General features: G+C 42.8%; 1 protein-coding gene across 1 annotated transcript in view; it reads left to right on the top strand.

The window, feature by feature from the left end:
* Positions 1–25,726, top strand: part of LOC311231676 (LIM and calponin homology domains-containing protein 1-like) — a gene marked incomplete at its 5' end in the record, with an annotated part of 132,518 nt that overhangs the window by 64,847 nt on the left and 41,945 nt on the right. The window contains 8 exons of the mRNA XM_084318304.1: positions 316–346; positions 4,021–4,131; positions 7,093–7,220; positions 7,924–7,994; positions 14,311–14,515; positions 14,786–15,031; positions 15,721–16,032; positions 19,684–19,941. Of these exons, the coding sequence (XP_084174430.1) occupies positions 316–346; positions 4,021–4,131; positions 7,093–7,220; positions 7,924–7,994; positions 14,311–14,515; positions 14,786–15,031; positions 15,721–16,032; positions 19,684–19,941 (1,362 nt within the window). The remainder of the gene's footprint in view (positions 1–315; positions 347–4,020; positions 4,132–7,092; positions 7,221–7,923; positions 7,995–14,310; positions 14,516–14,785; positions 15,032–15,720; positions 16,033–19,683; positions 19,942–25,726) is intronic.

The raw sequence follows: 25,726 nt of genomic DNA, 5'->3' as shown, positions 1-25,726 counted from the left end.
TTGAGCTCATTTACACCATGCTCCAAAAAAGAAAAAGAAAAACTGCCGAGCGATCTGGCGCGGGGAGCGGGGATCGCTCGATTCAAGGTGAGTGGGGAGCGAGCGGAGAGCGACTTGGGGGCGGGGTCAACATGAGCGATTAGCGGAGCGGACCAAGCTTTAAAGAGCGAAGAGCGGATTTCTCGGCCGCGCCGATCCGCTCACGTGGCCTGGTGTGTGTTGACTCTTGGGTTTGTGTGTCTATTTTAATAAGGTATCACATGACAGCAACATACTCCCTTCTCTCATTCATTCTCTCTCTCTTTCTCTCCCCAGGGACTCCGACTGCAACAGAAAACTAAAGAACGTAAGTCTCTATTATTCTTAATTTCCTTGCTTTAATGTCAGTGTTTTTAACCAACTGGTTTAGAAGTCTGTAGCTTGGATAGTGACAACTTCCTAGAGCTACTCAACACCTTCTCTCAGAAGTCAATACCTGCTCGTAAACAGAACATCCCACTGCAAGAGGAAGTCAATAAGTGGCCCTATCTCAGTGAAGTGCAAATACCGAAGATCCAGGCGGAGATAGGCCTTCTCATCGGGACTGACATACCCAAGGCAATGGAACCATGGCAGGTGGTATCCAGCGTGAAAGAAGGGCCGTACGCGGTGAAAACGCGATTGGGCTGGTTCGTCAATGGCCCCCTCAGAGGAGAAGATGGCCATGAAACTACCAGTGGACTCATACAAGTCACGTCCAACCGCACATCCGTGGCCACGCTAGATGAACTTTGGAGTCAACAGTTCAAGAACGACTTCCCAGAGTGTCAAGACGACCGGTTTGAGAAGTCGAGGGACGACATCCAGTTTCTGGAACTGGTCTCGCAGTCCGTGAAACTTACATAGGGACACTACAGCATCGGCCTACCAGTGAGGAACGCAGTCTTCAAGATGCCGAACAGCAGAAGAGTAAACAGCAAGCACAGCAAGCTCTCAACTACAGCTATCTGCTACAGAAGAGTGATGACAACAAGCTTTATGTTGCCTTCGTCATGGCAAAGGCGAGAGTGGCCCCGCCCAAGCCCCTCACTATCCCGCGCATGGAGCTAGCAGCCGCTACCATGGCAGCGCGCATGGACAGGACCTTGATATCCGAGCTGGAGCTCCAACTAAACAAATCTGTGTTCTGGTCCGACAGCACCACTATGCTCAAATACATCGCAAACAGAACCAGTAGATTTCGCACCTTCGTAGCGATTCGAGTGGAGACCATCTTGAAGCTGTCAGAAGTAGGACAGTGGCGGTATGTAAATACTGCAACAAATTCTGCTGACCACGCGTCGAGAGGAAGACCAACCTCACTGTGGAGAATATAAAGGAAGCAGAGCTCGAGATCTTTGTGAAGAAGAAGCTGCATGAGGCGGTGGTAAAGACTGTACTCCTACGGGGTGCCATGTAGTAGTGACCTCTGGCACCAGGTATTTGTTATCCAGCAGCAGAGACACTTATCAGTTAAAATAGTGATTGGTTTAGCTCCTTGTTTTTTAGTAGTTAGTAATTGTCTCTAGATTAGAAGGACAATTAGGGGCCGATGTAGGAGCCAAAGCTATATATTTAGGTTATTGTATTATATGAATGTTTAATATTGATTGGATTTAGATAAAGTCATTGAACCGTCGTATTTGTCATAATAGAACATTCTAGAACATTTGTGATGTCACAGTATGATGTCATGGTCGAACATTCTAGAACATTTGTGATGATTTCATAGCCGAACATTCTAGAACATTGAACATTCTAGAACATTTGTGATGATGTCATAGCCGAACATTCTAGAACATCGAACATTCTAGAACATTTGTGATGATGTCATAGCCGAACATTCTAGCACATCGAACATTCTAGAACATTTGTGGTGATGTCAAGGGTACTACGACTATGCGTGCACCTCATGGTACCAAAGCACCTCAAAGGCGCTTAAAACAAAATTACAAACATCACAAAACAAACTGGTCAGACTACTACTTGACCTGAACCCCAGAACCCACCTCACCCCTGCCCACTTTGACAACCTAGGATGGCTTAGAGTAGACGACAGAGTACAGCAACTTGCAATGGGCCTGGTCTACAAGATACACTATACGACCGGGGTACCCATGTACATGTCAAAATACTTCCCAAAGGTCAGTGAATACCACAACCACTACACCAGAGGAAGCTCAACAAATCATGTAAAACCCAGATTCGGCTCAAACAAGGGACTAAACACGTTTCGCAATTATGCCACAACAATGTGGAACGCCCTACCCAAAGCTGTAAAGGAATGTGAATCACTACCCACATTCAAAACCGCTCTTAAAGAGCACCTACGGGAGGCTGCAATTCGAAACTGGCCACCGTAAATGCCCAAAACCCCCACCACCTCCTAATAGACAGTCTCCTCCCCACCGCATGTATATATTCCCTCCCCGCCGTATGTATATTTCTCTCCCACCCACCCACCCCCTCCTAATGTACAGTCCCCTCCCCATCATATGTATATACTCTGTCAGGATCTAGGGGTAACAGTACTGTATATTTGAATACTGTTTATGTCACAAATGTATCAGTACTAAATACCTATGTCCCTATGCCATAAATGTCATGTATGTTGTGTATGTCATAAATGTCTATATGAATTGAAAATGGGGGACCCTGATGGAAACAAGACAAACGTCTTTCTCAGGTCTGCATCCCCTTAACAATTGTATGTATTGAGCCGTACTGTATTGTACCCATTCTGCAATCTGTTAAATAAAGTTTTCATTCATTCATTCAGTCATAGCCGAACATTCTAGAACATCGAACATTGTAGAACATTTGTGGTGATGTCATGACCGAACCTTCTAGAACATTTGTGTATTCAGCAAGGTCAGTGTGCATCTTGAAACCGTGCTGAGCGGTACTGAACAGATAGACTAAACAACATAGATTTTCGGCTTTCCAGTGTGGAGGAATTTTCATGTGTCGAGTCTGCGGTGATTTTGGAGACTGGGAAAATACAGTTTTCTTACCTTGTAGTAGTGACGTGAATATTTAGGAAAATAGATTTAGGACCACTTCTGTAAAGAAAGACTTCGCTGTGGAAGAGAAATAACCCATTTGGATATCTTTGTTTTACACTGGAGCGGCTGTGGACATTATTTGTCTTTATCAACGAACGTACTACTCACGAGTAAGCAATTTTAACCAGTAGAGTCGAACGTCGGCCCTCATAATATCTTTTCTATAGGTCCTATTTTGTCATAAATGTGTCAGGACACCTTGTCGGGGCCTGGTGAAGGATAGGCAAAGAAGACCAGTGGTTATGGGTAGGGTTAGGTTAAGGTAAGGGGTAGGAAAGGTTAAGTATTGGCAAGTACAACCATTGTTGGTGGTTAAATGCTTATTTTGTCACACAGTGTATTGGTTTGTGTCTCACAGGTGTTGAACACAGTGTATTGGTTTGTGTCTCAAATGTGTTTAACACAGTGTATAGACCGCCGCAACACTTACAGTATTTTCAGCTCATGGGAGAGCACAGGGGGATAAAATTAATGAATGTTGATTAGAGCCTTGACTTAAGTGGTCGTAGCTACGGCTGTGGGGTGCTGAAGACATGATCCAATAGACTTTTTTATACGCCTGAGTCTCCTGAATACAGAGAGACCAATCCAAAGTCGACCGGCACTTTCTCAGCCGAGGACCTACTCCCAAACTGTCTGTAGCACTAGTGCATGTTCTCTCTCTCGCTCTCGTCTCCCTCCCGCCCCTCACCCTTCTGCTCAGTGTGGACACACAGACGCCAACACACATTATTGACCAATCACGTGCAAATAAATAAAATTATTATCGGCTCCCATCGTTCACTTCAAAGAGCCGCCTCTAAGAGCCGGTTCGTTTGCGACCGACACAACACTACTATGTAACACGTATTGGTTTGTGTCTCACAGGTCTTGAACACAGTGTATTGGTTTGTGTCTGACAGGTGTTGAACACATTTTATTGGTTTGTGTCCGACAGGTCTTGAACACAGTGTATTGGCTGGGGAAAGCTGCCTGTGGCTGTGCCTCCTACAGTGGCCCTACACTCAACCTCAAGGAGTTCGAAGGGCTGCTCGCTCAGATGAGGACGGTGAGAGGAAACACACAGAGAGAGAAGGAGGTTGAGTTTTAACAAGCCTTTTGTTGTGCAAATGAAAGGGGGGGCGAGCTCACATCAAGCCACGCAAACACCAAAAGACAAAGAAGAATTACCGTATTGATATCAAACATGTCTAACTTACTGTGAAAGGTGCTGAATATAATTTATTTCCCACGACATCCAATCTAGTACGTGTATTTTGCAACACTGTGTACCGTAGCCTGGCACGGATCAATGAACAGTGCCCACGTCCACTTGAAAAGGTGGTCTCCAGTGCGGTGGAGAGAGAGAGAGAGAGAGAGAGAGAGAGAGAGAGAGAGAGAGAGAGAGAGAGAGAGAGCAAGAGAGAGAGAAACAGCAAGAGAGAGAGAAACAGGTGGGTGGGTGTGTCTGAGAAAGAAAGACTGAAAGAGAGATACCTATGGTTCGCTCATGGTGTCCAGTATTTGTTCCATAACAAAATGAATGGGCCAAGCTGAACCTTTTTCAAAAAATATTCTCAAGCTCAACAAAAATACACTCTGATTCATTCTCTAGAGATACCTCTCTCTCTCTCTCTCTGTTGGTCTCTGTTCTTAAATGTCTCTCTCCACTGATACATTCTCAAGTTTCTTTAATAGTTGTCATACAGAAGTACAGAATACTTTTATACAAAATGTTTCTTACTGTTACGCTCCAGAGACTGTGCAAGACAAGATAAGTATGAAATAAAATAACATAGTATAGCATGTAAATTAGAAGTAAAAAATTAGGTCACAGTGTTCAGTATAGACATATGTACAATGTTCGATGCAGAATAGACGTAACTGAGTTACCATATAATATACAATACTATGCAGTGTACTAATATACAATACTATATAGTGCAAGGCAGAAATGGGATGAGGTGCAATTTAGGTACAATTTACAGTAGGTGTACGAGTTGTAGTGCAAATCCTTTATCAATAAATATAAAGTGTGTTTGTGTGATCTAAAGTGTGGAGAGTGGGTGCTGCAGTGTGTTGTTTGTTTAAGTGAGTGTGTGCGTGTGGGTGTGTGTGCTGTGTGCATTTGATGGTTGTTGCATAATGTTTATTGTTCGTTTAGCAGCCTGATGGCCTGGGGATAGAAGCTTCTTCTGAGTCTTTCTGTGCTCGCCTTAAGACTCCGGTATCGCTTGCCTGACCGCAGCAGTTCAAAGAGGCAGTTGTTCGGGTGGCTGGAGTCCTTGATGATTCTCTTAGCCTTCCCCCTGCACCGCTTGTTGTAAATGTTCTGGAGGGTGGGAAGCCCCCCTCCAATTGTGCGTTCGGCTGAACGTGTCACTCTTTGTAGTCTGCTACGGTCTTGTGCAGTGCTATTCCCAAACCAGGAGATGATGTTGCCAGTCAGGATGCTCTCTATTGTACATGAGTAGAAGTTCCTAAGGATCTTCTGACTGACTTGGAACTTCCTTAGGCGCCTGAGGAAGTAGAGGCGTTGTCGTGCCTTCTTCACAACACTGTCAATGTGTGTGGTCCATGTCAAGTCCTCGGATATCTGGGCTCCGAGGTACTTGAAACTGTTCACTCTCTCAACCGGTGCCCCGTCGATGCTGAGGGGGCTGTAGTCCTTGACCCCGACCTCCTGAAGTCCACAATCATCTCTTTTGTTTTGCTGACGTTCAGGGAGAGGCAGTTCTCCTGACACCACTGTGACAGATTCTCTACCTCTTCCAGGTAGGCCCTCTCATCGTTGGCAGAGATCAGGCCCACCACTACTGTGTCATCAGCAAATTTGATGATTGTGTTGTTGTTCCGCTGTGCCACGCAGTCATGTGTGTACAGGGAGTAGAGGAGGGGGCTCAGAACACAGCCCTGGGGGGCCCCTATGTTGAGCGTGATGGATGAGGAGGTGCAGTTGCCTGCTCTTACCACCTGGGGTCTGCCCGTCAGGAAGTCCAAGACCCACTGGCAGAGGTCATAGTTCAAGCCCAGGTCCCTGAGCTTGGCTATGAGTTTGGAGGGGACTATGGTATTGAATGCTGAGCTGTAGTCGATGAACAGCATTCTCACATAGTTCCCCTGCCTCTTGTCCAGGTGTGATGCTGCTGTGTGCAGCACATGGGCTATGGCGTCCTCCGTGGACCTGTTGGGGCGATATGCAAATTGCAGGGGGTCCAGGTTGATGGGGAGGGAGGAACAGATGTAGCCCTTCACTAGCTTCTCAAAGCACTTCATGGCTATGGAGGTGAGGGCTACAGGGCGGTAGTCGTTGAGGCAAGCGGGCGTAGATTTTTTGGGTACAGGGATGATGGTGGACTTCTTCAGACAGGTGGGGATGACAGCCTGTTCCAAGGACAGGTTGAAGATGTCAGTGAATACCGGGGCCAGTTGGTCGGCACAGACTTTTAGGACGCGGCCGGGGATGCTGTCCGGTCCTGCTGCCTTCCTGATATTCACTTTTTTAAAGGTCCGCCTCACCTCATGCTCTGTTACCCTGAACACTGAGTCTCCATCAGCAGACCCCCCCCCCCCCCCCCCCCCCCCCATTGCCGTGGTTTGTAGGCTGGTGTTGTTATTCACAGCCTCAAACCTCGCATAGAAGGAATTGAGATCATTTGCTAAGGAGATGTCACTGTTCAGTTTGAGGGAGGTGCCTTTGTAGTCTGTCATTGTTCTGAGGCCCTGCCACATACCTCTAGAGTCAGCCTGTTCAAACTGAAGTTCAACTTTATCCCTGTAACGCCGTTTTGCCTCTATTACTGCTCTCCTGATGTTGTATCTTGCCGTCTTGTGTTCTTCCATGTTGCCTGTCACCAGCCCGGTGTTGTAGGCTGATGTGCGCACTTTCAGAGCCTCACGGACGGATTTATCTACCCAGGGCATGACTATCTTTAAACATCATTGCTACTTTTGTGTTCTTCAGTTGTTTTTTGCATATTTGCTTGTTTGCTTACGTGTTGTTCATGCATATGTGTGTGTGTGTGTGCAGGAGACTGAGGATGGAGGGGACAGTCCTCAGAAGCGCAGTGTGCGGGACAGCGGCTATGACTGCTGGGAGTCTGAGAGGAGCGAGTCTCTGTCACCACCAAGACACACCAGAGATAACTCCTTAGACAGGTGAGACATGTCTGCCAACACACACACACACATACTCACATTTGTTCCCATGGAAATACACACACACACGCACGCACAGCCACAGACGCACACACACGCACGCACGCACGCACGCACGCACGCACGCACGCACGCACGCAAGAGTCACAACATGAATTGTTGACATTTTGGACATTTTACTTTGAATACTGGTTCTTATGGACATACATAAGACATGCATATTGAATATCTCTTTTATTATTTCTTAACCTTTATTTTTTTAAAGGGGCACTTCACCAAAAAACAATGCTGACTTATTTTGCACATAATCTCACACACATTCAAAGGCTCTAATCAGTTTTGCACACATTAATTTTGTTTGACAGTTATTGAGAGTAAATTTGTTTGAATATGTCCACCAGTGATGTCATTGGGGACATTGAATCCCCAAGTTGTTTTAACTTAAAGGGGCACTTCACTAAAAAAAACAATACTGATAATCCTTGTGCTGTGTTAATTACAGCACCATGAAATTATGTAGAAAAAAAATCAATACCTTATCATTTCATTGAGCTGTAATTAACACAACACAAGGATTATCAGTATTGTTTCTTTTAGTGAAGTGCCCCTTTAAGTTAAAACAACTCCAGAGAATACAAAGCCCACATAGAGGTTATAGTAAATATTGTGTATAATGAGAGGATTCTCAATGGTTGTTTTCCAGTCTGGACTCCTTTGGCTCACGCTCACAGCACAGCCCCTCCCCCGACGTGGTCAACCGAGGCAACAGTGACGGTAGGTTTTCCGCAAGACTCTAGAAACTATTTATCTAATTGATTTCTTATTTTCTTATTTAAAAAATACATTTATTTTTATATTTATAATTTGTTTTTGTCATCTTTATTTAAAATGTTACGTTTATCCCATCATTTATCTCCCCAAGTAGAAAAAGGACTGATTGACAGCAGTCAAAGGCAGGGAAATTGAAAACGTCCTTTAACTGTGGCTGGTAAATTAGTTTACTTCACTGTTGGCAGGCAAACACCAATGGACCATTTGGTCGTGAAAGTAGCCAGGGAATGCTGGGTGGAAGAAGTGAGCTTCCTGCCCTGATAGCAGTAATAATATGTATAGGTGGTGGAGCTGGGGAGGAGGAGGAGTGCACCTGTGACCCCCGTTTCCATCAGGGGAGTCGATGTGGACATGGTTGAGGAGTACAAATACCTCGGTGTGCACATCGACAACAAACTGAACGGTTCAAAACACGCAGAGGCACTGTACAAGAAGGGCCAGAGCCGACTCTACTTCCTCAGAAGGCTGAGATCATTCAATGTCTGTACAAGGATGTTGAGGATGTTCTATGAGTCGGTGGTGGCGGGCGCCTTCTTGTACGCTGTGACCTGCTGAGGGACACAAACAGGCTGGATAAGCTGGTCAGGAAGGCCAGTAGTGTGGTTGGGGTGGAGCTGGACTCCCTAGCGAGGGTGGCGGAGAGGAGGAGCTTTGCTAATCTCCAGGCCATCAGGGAAAACCCCTCCCACCCACTATACACAGACTTGGCTGACAGGAGGAGCATGTTCAGTGCTAGGCTCAGGCTGCGGTTAGACTGACTGATGTTTTCGTTTCGTTTTCAGATGAGTTTCGCTTTTCCAGGTCGCAACGTAGCGGTAGGCGAGTCACACTTTCGTTTTGTCACCTGAGCACAGTGATGTAGTACACTGCCAAAGCAGTAGGTGGCAGTAGGTGGCAAACATGAAGGCAATTTTCAACCAATCAGAACTTGAATGTGCCAATACACTTCCTGCAAAGAAATGTCAACAAGCCGCCATCTTTAAATGCCTATTTACCCAATGCAGCACTTATTTTTCAGCAAAAGTGTAATAAAAGTGCAATAAACAAAACGGATACATTCACTGTGTGTTCTGCCTCTCATTTGTTGATGAAACAAAACTAACATCAACACAAGTGACCACCAAGAGCGGATAGTTTAGTCTCAAAAAAGATCGGCGATGTTGTTAGCTACATTGTTAGCTACATGCTAACGTGAATGGAATATGCCAGTATAACAGTATAGCATTGTGGCTAGCAGCTAACATTTAGCTCACGTTAACCAGCCAGCACCAAACTGATGATATCGGGAGCTATCAGTAGCTAGATAACATTAGAGACAACGCCTCGTGTATTAAACAAAAGTGAATAGATGACTGGGCCATTTTGTTTAATGCTTGTTAAGATTGAAAGAGGAGCTTGAGCTAACAGGGTCTGATAGCTAACGCTAGCTCACGTTAGCCAGCTGCTCATGCAATCGGTAATGCTAGCAGAATGAATGGATGTAAACTTTATTTAACATATCGCAGAATGGGTACAATACAATACGGCTCAATACAAACAATTGTTAAGGGAATGCAGACTGTTGTAGCTTGGACTGGGGTCCTTGTAACAATAACTTGACAACACATGGTAGCTGCAGCTATAGCTCTGTTGTCACCGGACATTGGTGAGAGCACGCAGATGTGGGTATCTACTGCGCATGGGCGTTGAGCAACAACGGCTCCGCGCAGATTACACGACACGTTGTCGGCGAGTTTTTGGCGTTATTCCAAAACGGAAACACAATTTAGCGTTTTCAGTAGGGCCAAAACGTTTCCTGCCAAAACGGCATTTCTATCTAATAGGGACAGCAAACGTATTCAAAAACGTATTCAAACGAGCACAAAAACAGCCTCACACTACCTAAATGCACCACTGAACGGCACAGGAAGTCCTTCATTCCAACAGCCAATACAATGCATCACTGTGCCTCACTGCATCACTGAGCACAGAGTGACAGTTACCATCTTCCTGGACTCTTACTTTTGAAACAGCACTGTGCAATACTACACCTACTGTAGACCACAGTATATTTTTACTGTATTTATTTACTGTATATTTTATTCCATTTTTATTCTATTTTATTCTACTCTTATCTTAGACAATTTGATTTGTTTTGTTATTCTTATTCGTGACCTGTTCTGTCTAAATGTTTAATGTTGAGCTATTTGCAGTGTCAAATTCTATTCTATTCTATTCTATTCTATTCTATTCTATTCTATTCTATTCTATTCTATTCTATTCTATAGTATAGTATAGTCTAGTCACCTAGTAGGTCAGACTTCTGTCTGTTAGAATGTAAGGATTTCAACCTTGGTGTGCCACAGCTAGCCAGACCACAACAGCTGCTGGGGACAACAGCTGAATGTGTGTGTGTGTGCGTGTGCGTGTGCGTGTGCGTGTGTGTGTGTGTCCCAAATGCTCCTGCAGCTGTCTGTCTACCCTCCCCCAGAGATTTAGAACTGCTCAGCATCGTTCTTTTGTATGCGCGACTTGCGCGTGTATGCATTTGTGTGTGTAGGTATGTACTGTGTATATTCATGTGCACATGTTTGTATGTGTGTGTGTGCACATGTACAGTGTGTGTGTGTGTGTAGGTGTGTGTTGTGTTGAAAGAAGATGACATCCTGTTTGTATCTTTCATGTTGACAGCCAGGGTATAGGAAGGGATAAGGATGCAGCTGTTTGTTGAGAAAAACACACTTCCATGACTAGGAATAGCACTAGGAATTTTCTTTATAGAAACATGCTTTAAAGAGTAACTAAACACATGGTCATTTTGCTGCCCTAGTGGTTGATATCTTAACCATGCTGCACACTCTGCCCCGCTCCAATCGGTGATGTCAGAGTATGTATTTTTGAAGTACAATCAAAGTCTGTCTAGGGAACAAGGACACACACACAGTGTCATAGATGTGAAGCCTTATCGCATAGATTGAAACTGGTCTTACACAAAGTGCTGTGCCTGTCTCTCTCCTCCAAATCACCACACTCAGAATGTCAGTAACTTAAATACTTAGCTAACGTAGCTACAGCGTAGGTTTGATTTGAGATTTTGTAGGGACACTTAATAGAACATTACTTGCACAAATTTGAGTGTAAATACAGTTTTTTGAGCTACAAACTTGATAATCCTTTTCTATCCAAATTGATAGAAAATTGGGTCCAAAAACTATTAACTAAATGCAAACTATTATCATTGATACAACTGTGAGTACAGAAGGCCGTCAACATATTTTTATTCCCTTGAACAGGAAGGAGGGCTGCAGCGTCTTTGTAGCGTCTTTTGGATAAAGGGGAGTCAGTTGAAAAAATAAAGAAGTTCCAGGCACTCTTCAAGTATATAAAAAAGCTTTAATTAGTTCATGCTTAGTTCATAATAGAACAATTAAAAAACCAACATGTTACGGGCGGCTACGTGGTGCAGTGGGCAAGGCGCTCACCACGAATACTGGAGGCTGGGCTCAAACAGATCATCTCCCTGTTCGAGCCCAGCGCTCCACATTGCTTTCAGTTTAGCTGGTCGTCCACACTAATACACATTGGCAGTATTAGGGGGAGGGAAACTGATGGGTGGGGATCGGGCGTTGTGGACAGCGACTCCTGGTGCGCCTGCGCAGTAGAATCAGGAAGCGACGGGGGCGGGGCCCCTCCAAAGCCCAGGCCCCAGACGCTGAAAGATCGAGCCGCGCAGGTGGAAAGATGCGACTGCTGTTACCTCGAGTATCGGAGGGGACTCGTGCTATGTATGACTTAGTCCACATTGCAGCCGGCTTGTGGGAGGCATGAAACAGCATTCAAAGACAGGGGAGGGTTGAATTGGACGATACGAAATTGGGATGGGAGAAAAATAGAAAATGGGAGAAAAAGTGGATAAAAAAAAAAAATGTTTCGGCCTCTCTATCGGCCTTCTTCAGGGCATACAAAAAGATGTAGAAAGATTTTTGTATGCCCTGAAGAAGGCCGATAGAGAGGCAGAAACATAGGGCGGCTACGTGGCGTAGTGGGCAAGGCGCTCGCCACGAATGACGGAAAAAGTGGATAAAAAAAAAGAGAGGCCGAAACATGTTTTTTTTTTAATTGTTCTATTATGAACTAAGCAACTAATTAAAGCTTTTTCATATACTTGAAGAGTGCCTGGAACTTCTTTGTTTTTTTCATATTTTATTCCCTATTGTTTGAGAACTTCAAACAAAAAAAATTCGCTAATGAACCGCTCGTGTGAGTGAGTAACGTGACCAACGGGTGGGCGGCTGTGACAGAGCTCACGAGGCACTCACTGGGACAGAGGGAGGGAGGGAGGAAAGTCCCTCATTCATCAACGTGACGTAGAAAATGTTCTATTTCCATACTTAAGCACAGAATTTAGAATCTGTGCACGCACAAAAAAAACGGGATTTATCACACATGCGTACACAGGTTCTACGCACACCTGTCTTGATAAATATGACTTTGATCCTACGTTTGAGCTCGTGCACTGTTTTAAGTATTTGCATACCAGAACCGCCCCGATTAACCATATACGGTAATGGAATACCCCCATGAAATGTGGAAAAATGGACTAAGCCGAGGGAAGCGTGTTATGTGACAGGCTGACAGACGTGTACACGTACGGTGATGTCGGATATGACATCTATTAACCATTGCTGCCTGGGCAGCGCAAACACTAATAAAGACCGTGCTGGAATATGACTGCCTTTTCCCGTTTTGTTTGATTAATACCCAGGGATTAAAGTTCTCCTCAATTTTATTCCAAATCGCGACGGATTTTCCGTAAATTTTCTACCTGCTGCATATGATTTCTAGAGGCATACAATCTATTTTGATGTCAGTATATTGGGTAGCCTATATAAACAATAATACGAGAGCATATACAAGAACAATGAATCTCACTGCCGTATGATGTAGCCTGCCTTTCAATACATGAACTTGAATTCCATCATGTTTGTGTGCGGGACTCACAAGGCTGTTGTCACAATGGGTGGTACCGGTACAGTAATAACAGTCTACACAATATCACGATGGACCATGCCATGTAGCCTATGTTCTATTATGACATGATCTGTGACGACAAATGTTCTAGAATGTTTGATTAAGATATCATACTCTGACAGCATGCCTATGATCAACAAAAACGCGAACTTGAATCCCATCATCATATTTACATAGTCTGTCCACTATCTGGTGTCATTGCAATGCGTTTTTTATTCTTTCATATACAGTAAAAAGGGGGAAGAACACTATATCGTGGGTGTTCATATGACTTGTATTCTGCTTACAGCTTCGAAATTCCACTTGTTTCGTTTAACGTAAAGCCTTTTAAATATAATCAAAACGTTCCTGTGTTTCTGCGGTCTGTGCGCAAAATAATAACGAGTTGAGCTACGCGGAGCGCAGTCAGTCAGTACACCCCGTATATTCCGATAACGCTATATAAACCATGCTGCATTCATTCTGAGAGAAAGATCTATTATTCCAAATGCTATTTATAGGGTTTTGACCATAATTACACTACTGTTGCTATTTTACAATAAACTATAATGAATTACGGTTCATACAGAACATGCCAGTGTTGAAACTAATGCACAGAAGCTCATTTCCTTGTTGTAATAATATATTCTACCAACGGGCGCCAGGTACGCATGGTCCGAGCTGTGCGTAAATATAAGCACGAAGTCAAGTTCAAGTTGAAATTGATGAATCCCACACTCTGCTTAGAAATGGTCGTACGCACAGCTTAAGCACATATCTGTGCGTAAATCACGTTGATGAATGAGGGCCCAGGTTGTTGATTGGATATTGCAGATAATAGGACATCTTGCTAATAGGTTCTTGATGCAGCTGTCAACCTACACTTTCGCAACAGATAAAAAGGTTCTGTTTTGCAAGACCGCAATGTATAATACAGTTTTTGCTCTGCACATTTATCAATAATGTATTTTGGGGAAAAGCAATACTTTTATTCCGCACCTTTCTAAAAACTCTTTATAATTTATAATATAATCATTTTTATAATAATTTTAAAAAAAAGATTACTCTATATAAAAAAGATATATAGCACCTTTACGTTGAGCAATTTGTTGACTATGTGATGACTATCTGTGTGATGAAAAGCAGTGCCTAAATATCCAAATTAGTAATTTTCCCTTCTTTCCTCTCCAACCATCTCTCCATCATTTCCCCTTTTTACCTTCTGTCACCTCCTTCTTTCTCCCGCTCCCACCCTTCCCCCATTGCCTAGGGCGAGGCAGTGACTCGGAGGCCGATGGCCCCAATAGGAAGCCAGACGTGCGCAGGGATGACATGTTGGCCCGTCGTACGGCCAGCGGCGAATCACGGAGCTCCATCCACTTTAACCAGTTCCTCCCAAACCGGGCCAACGCCAGTGCCTACATCCCCGCGCCACGACGCAGACCACGCACGGAGGAGGAGGGAGAACAGAGGAGGTAATGACACACACATGAACATACACACATACATGCACACACACAGAGAAGAGCAAATGATGAGAGGAGGTAATAATACAGACACTTGTGTGCTCACACACACACACACACACACACACACACACACACACACACACACACACACACACACACACACACACACACACACACACACACACACACACACACACACACACACACACACACACACACACACACACACTTTCCCTACCCCTTAACCCTCCTCTGACCTTCCACACCATTCCCCAGTTGCCCAGAACCTAAAGTAGATCAGGGGGAGGGGACTGGGCCTTTTAAGAGACCCTCCGGGCCACGCTTCAGAGCTTCCAAAGCCTACAAGACTGTGACCTGGGCCCCGGAAAATGGTGACACCCAAAAAGAGGAGCCGACACGGGAAGAGGGCGAGCTGACCCAGGAGGTGCTGGAGCAGAGGAGGCTGAAGAAGCTGGAGAAAGCTGGGATTAAAGTTTTGCCTGCTGCCGTTCGTTACAGCAGGTCAGGGAGGAGGTGCATGGTGTGTGGTGTAGCCTGCGGACCATACGAACTGATGGGCTTGTGTTTTTAGGTTGTGGTGGTTGTTGACTAACAGTTTTTGCTCTGTTGGTCTGGTGTGTTCTACTGACATGTGGAAAGGTACCCTAACCAGCTTTTTTCAGTGGTATGTTGCTACTTGGTCGCTGGATACCGTTTGGGTTTTTGCTGGATTTCTTTGTTTCTTTACAACTAACCGGTTGGTTTGATTGATTGATTGATTGAAAACTTTATTAACAGATTGCAGAATGGGTACAATACAGTGGCTCAATACAAACAACTGCTAAGAGGATGAAGACCAGAAAAAGACTTTCGTCTTATTTACATAAGGGTCCTCCCATTTTCAACTCATCAAGAACATCAAGACATCAAGAGATTGATGGCTAATCAATTGCGGAAAGGCCTTGCTCTGATTGGCAGCTGTTTGCGGAATGATATTTGATGTGGAACTGGAATTGGAATTGGATCTGATGTGTTAGAAGACATTATGAACTCTTGCTCTGAACTATGCATGGCTAATCAACATGACTCCTAATCGTGTGTCTCAAGTCACTACCTTGCACATCACTATCGCGCTGGGATTATTATTACATAGTCTTATTATTACATCCCTGAGTTGACCATTATCATGCCCAACCAATCTACAGCCTCAGAGTCGTAGCAACAGAGGAACAGGAAGTGAGGTTGTCGCCCCCTGACATCATCCTTCGCCGTGATAACGAGTTTCTGACCAATCAGAAAGCCGCCTGGGATTCGTCCTCCGATGGTGAGGGCGAGGGCGAGGTGGAGGATAGGAAGGTTCCAGATGTCCGGAAAGACGACCTGGCATCCCGACGGGGAGCACGCATCCAAGCAGCACGCAGGGTGCACCAGTTTGTCCCACCAGCATGCAGCAGCAAAGACAGAGAGCGCTGGGATGAGATCAGACGCGCCTCGCAGCAAGCACTGCAGGAGAAGGAGATCAGGTTAGAAGACCATATACGCGTGTGCGTGCGTGTGTGAGCGAACAACCTTTTCCTTTTTCGTTCTTTGTTTTTCTTCTCCTCCTTTGGTACCATAACTCACACTCTGTCCCGTTGTCTCTTTCTCTGGGTGGTGTGTGGTGATGGTGCCGGGCGTCTCTGGGTTCTGATATGTTGCTGTGCTGCTGTTGTTGTGTGTCGGCCACCGTCCTGGCTTTGTGATTGAATAGTGACAGGGAGGCGATCCCTGACATCATCACACGTAGAGGCAACCCCTTCCTACACTCCGCCCCTCGTCAGGAGGAAGAGGAGGATAAGGAGGAAGAGGAAGGGGTTAAGGCGGTACCCAATAAGCAAAAGGATGACCTGGCTCGTAGGCGGGCTCAGAGTAGGCCCCTCCCCCATGGGGATGGGCCAATGAGATTTGTTTCTGCCTCCATGAGCCAGGCCGATAAGGAGAGGTGGCAGAGACTCAGGATGGCCGAACCAAGGTGCCACATACACACTCCTTCACACACACATGCATGCGTACACAGAGCACCCCCACACACAGTAGCACAATACTACACATTTAGAGATCCCAGAAGCAGCTAGTATGTGAGTAATCTTTTGTATCAAACCTAATGACCTAATGAGTATGTGCTGTGTATGTGTGTGTGTGTGTGTGTGTGTGTTCTTGCATGAGTGTGTGTACATGTGCTCTATGACTGAACAACTCATCAACATTTGATCAAAATTGCAATATGGCCTGCAGTATTCAGTATTCAGTATTCAGGCCAAGTATTCAGTATTTATATTTGATAAAGGCAAAATGTGTGTAAAAATATCATTGTAAATGAAGTATTGTAGTACTGCAGAGCTGCCCTGGCCTGCAAATCATGATCTGTCAAAATAATCGCAATATGATATTTTCTCTATTGCTTAGCCTTGTGTGTGTGCGTATGTGCTTTAGTCTCAGTCTTGACTAAACAAATAAATAACACATTAGTTAATTAATCTACTCACTGCCATTCATGACTACAGCAACTTAGAACCCTTAACCTCTTAAGCCCTAGCCATGTTTTTAGAAAATTCGCCTAATAGTACATACCCAAATAAATGGAAGATTGTTCCACTACAAGGTCCATTTGCATGTTATTGGTATCTAGGGACATCTATGGACCTCAGGGAATGTATTCCCAGTGTCAGAGATATTGTGTGTATTACTATCCTTGAGTAAATTGTAATGTAATGAACCAAAGGTGAACAAACAAACAAACAAACAAATTATAAAAAGAAATTCCCCATCTTTGACGGTGAATAACACCATGTTAACATGAAAAACTCACTTCAAGTGTACAAAAAATCTAAGCAAATTAACAAAGGGCAGATGATTTACAGGGGGTTTTGTAGATACAGTAGGCCTACTGAATTTTGCCATCCGGACACATGCAATTTAAAATATGAATATAGAAAATAGAATATCAGGCCTATAAATGACCTTATTGTGGCCAAGTCATACATCTATGCATCGGCCCAAATCTCATTGCTAAAATCATTGCTAAACAAACATAGTGCTGATCGGGGCTTAAGAGGTTAAAACTAAAAGGATAAAAAATGAATTGTGTCATAACTTGTTAAACTCTGCCTTTTCAATTATGTCTTGATAGATAAGATAAACCGTTCATGTCAAATGTAGTTTCAATGTTGATAAACTAACTGAAGTGACTGAATTGAAAAGGAGTTCAATCCAATTCTAGTCTTGATGCTGCCCCATCTCTGTCTGTCTGTCTGTCTGTCTGTCTGTCTGTGTCTGTCTCTCTCTCTTTCTGTCTCTCTCTTTCTCAAATTCAAATTCAAATTTGTTTTATTGGCATAACAGGAAAAAAATATCAATGTTGCCAAAGCAATACAATACAATAAACACTTTGACAAATAATTCACTGATTCTTCAAATAAGGGACAACACACGTTTTAGAACTCAATTAAAAAATATATATTCTACATTAATTTGAAATGTATATATTTGTAGAGAAAGGTGTTAGCTACTGTATCAAACCTTGTTTTTTTTATCAAAACACCCTTTCTGAAAATAAACATTATTCACTTTATAACTTCATTTGTGTCAACTCCGTCAGACATACTAAAAAGTATACTATTTTAATTTGTTCAGTCCAACAAGACTTTAAAGTTACTCAGATTACACACTATTCTGAAAAAGCCAATTTCTAAATGCATTAACAATACAAACTCAACAAATAGTAAAAGATGTCTTCGAAAATTAATAAAAACATGTATTGTTTGATATATTTATAACCATTCTTTTTAAATTGATTCATATATTTTCAAATTTGTAGAGTTTTTAAAACGTTTTTTGTGCAGTTGGATATTGTGACCTCTTGCTGAGGACTCGTACAAAACATTACTTTCTAACTACAGAGCATACACTTAAACAAATTAAATTGAAACTGTAAAAAAATACATGAGAATAATAACATGGGTATACACAGTTCCTTTAGATTGAACTTTGTACGCATATTGTTCATTATACATTTCTTGATTTTTAACATAAAGAAGACTTTTCTATGTAGGACATGTTCTGTCCCGACTATCAACAATCAACGAATAAAATAAAATAAATTAATCCATAGAATATAATGAGTGGAGGGAACACAAAGTATTTCAACTATGTGTTCCCTCATGCATCTGCTAACATTTAGTAACAAACAAAAGTAATTATCTCTCTCTCTCTCTCTCTCTCTCTCTCTCTCTCTCTCTCTCTCTCTCTCTCTCTCTCTCTCTCTCTCTCTCTCTCTCTCTCTCTCTCTCTCTCTCTCTCTCTCTCTCTCTCTCTCTCTCTCTCTCTCTCTCTCTCTCTCTCTCTCTCTCTCTCTCTCTCTCTCTCTCTCTCTCTCTCTCTCTCTCTCTCTCTCTCTCTCTCTCTCTCTCTCTCTCTCTTTCTTGTCTGTTCTCTCTGGTTGTTAATGCTCCTCATTACTGTGTTATTGAGTTCTCACTGACAGGCGAGTGAGGCTTTCTAACAGCTAGAGTAGGGAACTGGCAAGACCCAATTGTGTGTGTGTGAGACAGAGACAGAGAGAGAGAGAAAGAGAGAGAGAAAGAGGGATGACAGAGAGAGAGGTGAATGTTGGCTGTGAGCGCTAAGGCTTTTGTCTGTCCACTGTGTGCTGATGTCACTAGATGGTATAAAGAGGAGTTTTATTTCATTCCCATAGCAGCAGCAGTGGCAGTAACCAAGGAAACATCCATACCTACAGTATGTTTTCTGAGAGACAAAAAGTTAGTGTAAATGTAAATGTGTTAAGTGTGAGATTCATTTGTGGGTATGTGAACGCGTTCATTTGTGAGCTTTTAAGTGTGTGTGTGTGTGTGTGTGTGTGCGTGCGCGCGCATGCGCACTAAGGTGAGTCCAGTCCACACTTCCTCTCTCATTTCAACCTCACACTTCTCTTTTTTTTTACCATTGTCTTCCCTTGTTGCTCATGAATTCTATCCCATTCCTTTCTTTTCCTTGTATCTTTCTCTCTATTCTTTTCTCTCGGTTGACTGTTGGTGTGTGTGTGTGTGTGTGTGTGTGTGTCTGTATGTCTGTGTGTGTGTGTGTGTCTGTGTGTCTTTGTCTGTGTCTGTGTCTGTGTCTGTGTGTGTGTCCAGTGAGTCTAGCTCACCGCCTGTATGTCAGGCCTGTCTGGAGAAAAGTTATGGAGTTCCTGCCGTCAGCCAAACAAAGGCTGGACGGGGTCATAGCAAAGTGGTGACCTTTGGGGGCGTGACTGAGATCGAGCAGCCAATAGACACTGTTGTGTCAAGTGAGGGGGAGGAGTCAGAGTTGCTACGGCGACTCCTCGCCAAGGCAACCGTTGTCCTGCCTACTATCGGCCTTCGCTCCCAGCTTACTGAGTGGGAACAAAGGTACGGACCGGGCCAGAACAGAGACCACTTATAACTGGGTTAGAATCACTCCAGAACAGGTCCAGAAGGTATAGATAGAATATAGTCTAAATATTTGCATAAATGGACTAGGTTGCAATGTGTCATTATCTCCACCAGGGGAAAGGTCTGGGGGGGATTATGCAATCAGGTGTGTGTGTGTGTGTGTGTGTGTGTGTGTGTGTGTGTGTGTGTGTGTGTGTGTGTGTGTGTGTGTGTGTGTGTGTGTGTGTGTGTGTGTGTGTGTGTGTGTGTGTGTGTGTGTGTGTGTGTGTGTGTGTGTGTGTGTGTGTGTGTGTGTGTGTGTGTGTGTGTGTGTGTGTGTGTGTGTGTGTGTGTGTGTGTGTGTGTGTGTGTGTGTGTGTGTGTGTGTGTGTGTGTGTGTGTGTGTGTGTGTGTGTGTGTGTGTGTGTGTGTGTGTGTTTGTTTGTTTGTTTATTAGCAAAGGATCCCCATTAGCTGACGTCAACTAGTCTTCCTGGGGTCCGAGACAACATTAAAACATTACAACATATACATTGCAATTAAAACATAATACAATTAAAACATAGCAAGACATACCAACCAAGGAAACACAACATAGCAAGACGTACCAACCGAGGAAACACAACAACATTAACACACAAACTAATTATATCTAAATATATACATCAACGGTAACATATTGCATAACTCAACATTATCAATATTGGCTCACATGTAAGATTTAAATTTATTTTTGAAGCTTGCTACACCTCTTATGTCACGTATGTCACTTGGAAGATAATTCCATGCCCTGATAGCCCTATATAAAACTGTTATTTGCATACTGTTAGTATTTGCATGGGGTAGAATAATCTCTACTTGCCCCTCTGGTAAAATGCATGTGCACATTTGAGCTGTAAATTATTTGATCCGTGATATATTTAGGACTGTGGGTTGTGATCACTTTATGAAAACACTCCGCCAACTAAGACGTTCATGCATTTGAACAACACTAGTCCTATATGAACAACCAAGAACGAGTCTTGCTGCCTTATTTTGTACCACTTGTAACCTATTTAGCAACTGTTTTGAAGCAGAAGCCCACACTACAGAGCAGTAATCCAAGTGGCACAAAACCAAAGCACAAACAATCTGATTAAACAATGCAAATGGAAGGAATGGTGCACATTTCCTGGCAGTAGCAACAGCTCTACAGTTTTTGATATGTTAAGCACCAGCTTATTTGTTTTTATCCAGTCATATAAAATGTCCAATTCACCAGCCAAAACCTGATTAAGCTCAGAGTTTGTAGCTGCAGCATAATAAAGGGTTGAATCATCATCATATAAAGTCAGACTAGCCTGATGAATAGAAAAAGGCATATCATTAGTAAAAATTGAGAATAAGAGGGGCCCCAGGCAACTCCCCTGTGGGACACTGCATTCTAACCCTCTGCTGCCTGACAAAGCACCATTAAAATAGACCCTCTGAGACCTCGAGGACAAATAACTCCTGAAAAATAAAATTGCTGAGTTATTAAAACCATAGCAGATGAGTTTTTGTATTAAAAGATTGTTCACATCGATCGATCACATCAAATGCGGCACTGAAGTCTAACATAATAGCACCCACCAGCATTGAACTATCGATAGCTGAAAGCCAACTATCAGACATTTGTGTCAAAGCAGTACTGGTCGAATGACCGGCCCTGTATGCATGTTGGTGTACAGTTGTTATGTCATTAGCTGAAAAGTAGGCCTGGACTTGCTCAGACACAATCTTTTCCAGTAATTTACTGAGAACAGGTAAAATGCTAATAGGCCTACTGTTGGGACCTCCAAAAGGTAATTTAGCATCTTTAGGAAGTGGAATGATCTTTCCCTCCTTCCATAACAAAGGACACATGCCACTGATTAAACACCTATTAAAAATGTGACAGATTGGTGCAGAGATATGAGACGCAGCTATTCTCAACAATTTGCTATCCAGGTGGTCGTTACCAGTAGATTTAGAGACTGGTAGAGAGCGCAATAGCCTATCCACAGTCACAATATCCACCTGTTGGAATTCAAAAACACAGTTTTTATCCTTCATAATGTGTTCTTTTATCAACACCTCAGAGGTGTTATTGACACTATTATCCATTCCCTGCCTAAGCTTGGACACCTTGTTTACAAAATAGTCATTAAAATAATCAGCAATGTGAAGAGGCTTAGTCAGATAAATACCACCATCTGATTCCACAAACGAAGCCAGGGCAGATTTTTTACCCATGATTTCATTCAGTATATTGAGTTTTTTACTGTCCCTACTGCTTTCTGAGATTTTCTGCTTATAATAGGTTCTCTTACTTAATCTGTTAATTTTAGTAACCTGGTTTCTTAATTTACAGTAATGATTTCTATCTTCAATTAGACCTGATAAAAACGAAATCTTCTTGGCCTCACCTCATTTGCAACATTAAGTCCTTTAAAGAGTTATCAATCCAAGGAGCACATTTCGCTTTGACAGTGAACTTTTTTAAAGGGGCATGTTTGTTCACAATTTTCATTAAATAATCCATAAATATATTTAGAGCTACCTCAGCATCATCTACAGACCTCACGTCCTTCCACTGAACTGAACCAAGATCATCAAGAAAAGCCTCCTCACTAAATTTCTTATAGGATCTTGTAAGTACAATTTTAGCACTGCCCTTTGGTAGTTTGGTTCTCCTGGAAACAGCAATAATATTATGATCACTGAAGCCAACTGGGATAGACACAGGTATGGAACACATTTCAGGATTATTAGTATAGATATGGTCTATACATTTGGAAGTGGTGATTCCATGACAATTAACAGATATCCTTGTAGGTAGAGACATCATTTGAAATAATCCACAGGTGTTTGTAATGGATTTCAGCTTGGTACTCAGATAACAATTATCTGAAAGCCAATCAACATTTATATCTCCCAATAAATACAATTCACAGTCTTCTTCAGTAACCCTATCCAACATATCACACAATCTATTGAAGTACCGGCTATCCGAGCTAGGGGGCCTATAACAGCAGCCAACCAATATGGGCTTTAGGTGTGGCAGCTGTACCTGCAACTAGATGGCCTCAATATCACTGATGTCAATGTCATTTCGTAGTTTTACCGGAAATAGATCACATATATAGAATCCCACTCCTCCCCCAAATCTGTTCCTGTCCTTTATATACAAAGTAAAACCATCTATAGCCATACTAGAGTTACAGGTCATCCAAATGCGTTCTGACACAGCAAGAATATGTATCCTATTAGCCTGTAAGAAGAGAGCCAGCTTATGTGTCTTATTCCTAAGACTACATATATTAATGTGGGCAAAGATTAAGCCCTTCGGTAAATTGCCCATAGACATGATGTAGAAAATACCACACATATGTTATAAAAATACGTAAGAAACACCACAACAACCCAGGACACACATAAATGGTCATCAGACATCAGGAACGGGATGTTACTTTCAATGAGGATAGTTACCATAGCAACGTGTGTGTGTGTCTGTCTGTCTGTCTGTCTGTGTCTGTCTGTCTGTCTGTATGTCTGTCTGTCTGTCCAGCTATATCTTGCAAACTACAAGGCTGAATTGGTCTAATATTTGTTGTGCACATTCATGAACGCTTTAGGACAGGGGTCATCAACTACATTTGTCCTATATTTGTCTAAGCAGATACTGTGGGGGTGGACCTTCAAAGAAAAATAAAATATATATATTTTGGCCTGTTATATAATGTTATTTATATTAGTCTACTGTATATCAGTGTGAATAGACTCCTAACACCTATACTGCAGTCAGCCACCGATATTTTGGCTTCACTTTTGGGGAGCTGTCATGTTGTCTATCAATTGTTTTGATGCTATTACATAGTGTCCTGATTGGTGGAAAACTCTTGTAGGAAGAAAAGCCTTTCGAATTGTTTGTCAGGCAAGCAATCTCAAAGAGCCCAAAGTGGAAAGTTGATGTGGAGAACCACAGCTTTAATGAAGAATGACTGATGAGTATGCATTCATCATGCCAACTTTCAGTAATGTTAAAGCCTGTATGCCTCATTTGCAATGAAACGATTGATGTTGTAAAAGAATGCAATCGTAGGCATCACCATTACACAAGGCATACAACTGTAAAAGAGTGTGTGTGCCATGCCAGTGGAATAAATGAAAGCTATGAGTTTGTCCCCATTCTTGCATGAAGATAAGGCACAAGCTGCATTCTATTCATAAAAGAGGGGAATTCATATCCTAGGCATGCACCCCAGACCTACACAGAACAAACAGCGCTGTCCATGGTTCTGAAACAACAGCACGCTGTCGATGGTTCTGAAACAACAGCACGCTGTCCATTGTTCTGAAACAACAGCTAAAGAATCATTTTGTTTTTGTTATTTTTCTATATATACATAAAGGTTAAACAGAGGGGCAAAAAATACAATTAAGTCCTCATGGGGCTGGGCCGTCCTAAATACTGGAATGCATTTTTTTCCCTCCTCACATTTTCTGAATTAATTAATATTCTGCAAGCTGAATGGGAAGCTTTGGCAGACTGGATGTGGCCCCATCACTCTTTTGATTTTTGCGACCCCATCACCTTTCCTCTAGCACCACGATTAGGGCAAATGTTTCATTTTCACATATCTCTAACAGCTTTCATCCAAATCATATAAAATGTGTGATGCACATTAATGACCCCAGGAGAAAGAATCCTATTGATGTTGGTGACCCCATGACCTTTCCTCTAGAATCACCATCAGGCCGAACTTTCAATACTCAAATTAGTGTATCCTGATCTGATTTCCACCAAAATTGGCAAATATATTTGCTTTACCATGCAATAGTGTAATAGTGTGTAATAGTGTGACCGTGTAATTGTGTAATAGTGTGTAATGTGTAAATGTGTAATAGTGTGACAATGTAATAAGGTGTAATAGTGTGTAATAGTGTAATAGTCTGGTAGTTTGTTAAATATTGTAGGCATGTTTGCTCTGAGAGAAAGAGAGAAGAAATGTGTGGCTGCCGCCTGGTGGAGATTTGCACTCTACTGAGTGGACCTATCTAGTTGATATGTCATTATATTATGATCTGTTAATGCCATTTGGGGAAAAGTACATTTTAACTTTTTTGTTAACACACTTGATTGTTTAATTGATTGAATGGAGGTAGTATGGCTGCTTTTCGTCTGCACTGGACTGATCTGCTTACATTTGACTCAAAACACACACGCATGCAAACATACACGCATGCAAACACACACACACACACACACACACACACACACACACACATGCATGTAAAGATGAACACTACATTTGCTGTATCAATAATATTGCTTCATAGTAATTAATTACTCTTAACAGTCCCCTCCTGGCATGATAAATACATACAGTCTTTCTATTTGTGATTCCTTTCAGCTAATTTCTACTCAACACTCTCAATTACTCATTATTAGTCTGTAACTAAATGCTCCAGGATATTGATAGAATATTTCTGGTGGCTCTGATAGTAACGGTGGGTCTGGCTCTCAAACTGGCTCAGAATCTTCTCAAGTTGTTTTGAGCAGATGGCTTAAGTTAGCGTCATGCACATGCTCTTTGTTCTAGCCTAAACCTCAGAGAGGAAAGGTTCTACCTAAGTTACTCTAATAAAGGAACATAACACATTAAAAGCTGCACCAATGGGATGAAAATGGAACACTTCCTGTCTCCTAAGTGGGCGGGACTTTTACACAGGCGCTATCTTTAACACTGTGAGATTGCAGGACAAGTCTCAGACAAACTGG

The sequence above is a fragment of the Notolepis coatsorum genome (genome assembly GCF_963971535.1).
Source record: "Notolepis coatsorum genome assembly, chromosome: 7".
In the NCBI taxonomy this organism is placed as follows: Eukaryota; Metazoa; Chordata; class Actinopteri; order Aulopiformes; family Paralepididae; genus Notolepis; species Notolepis coatsorum.
This window is presented reverse-complemented; position numbering and strand designations above follow the sequence as displayed.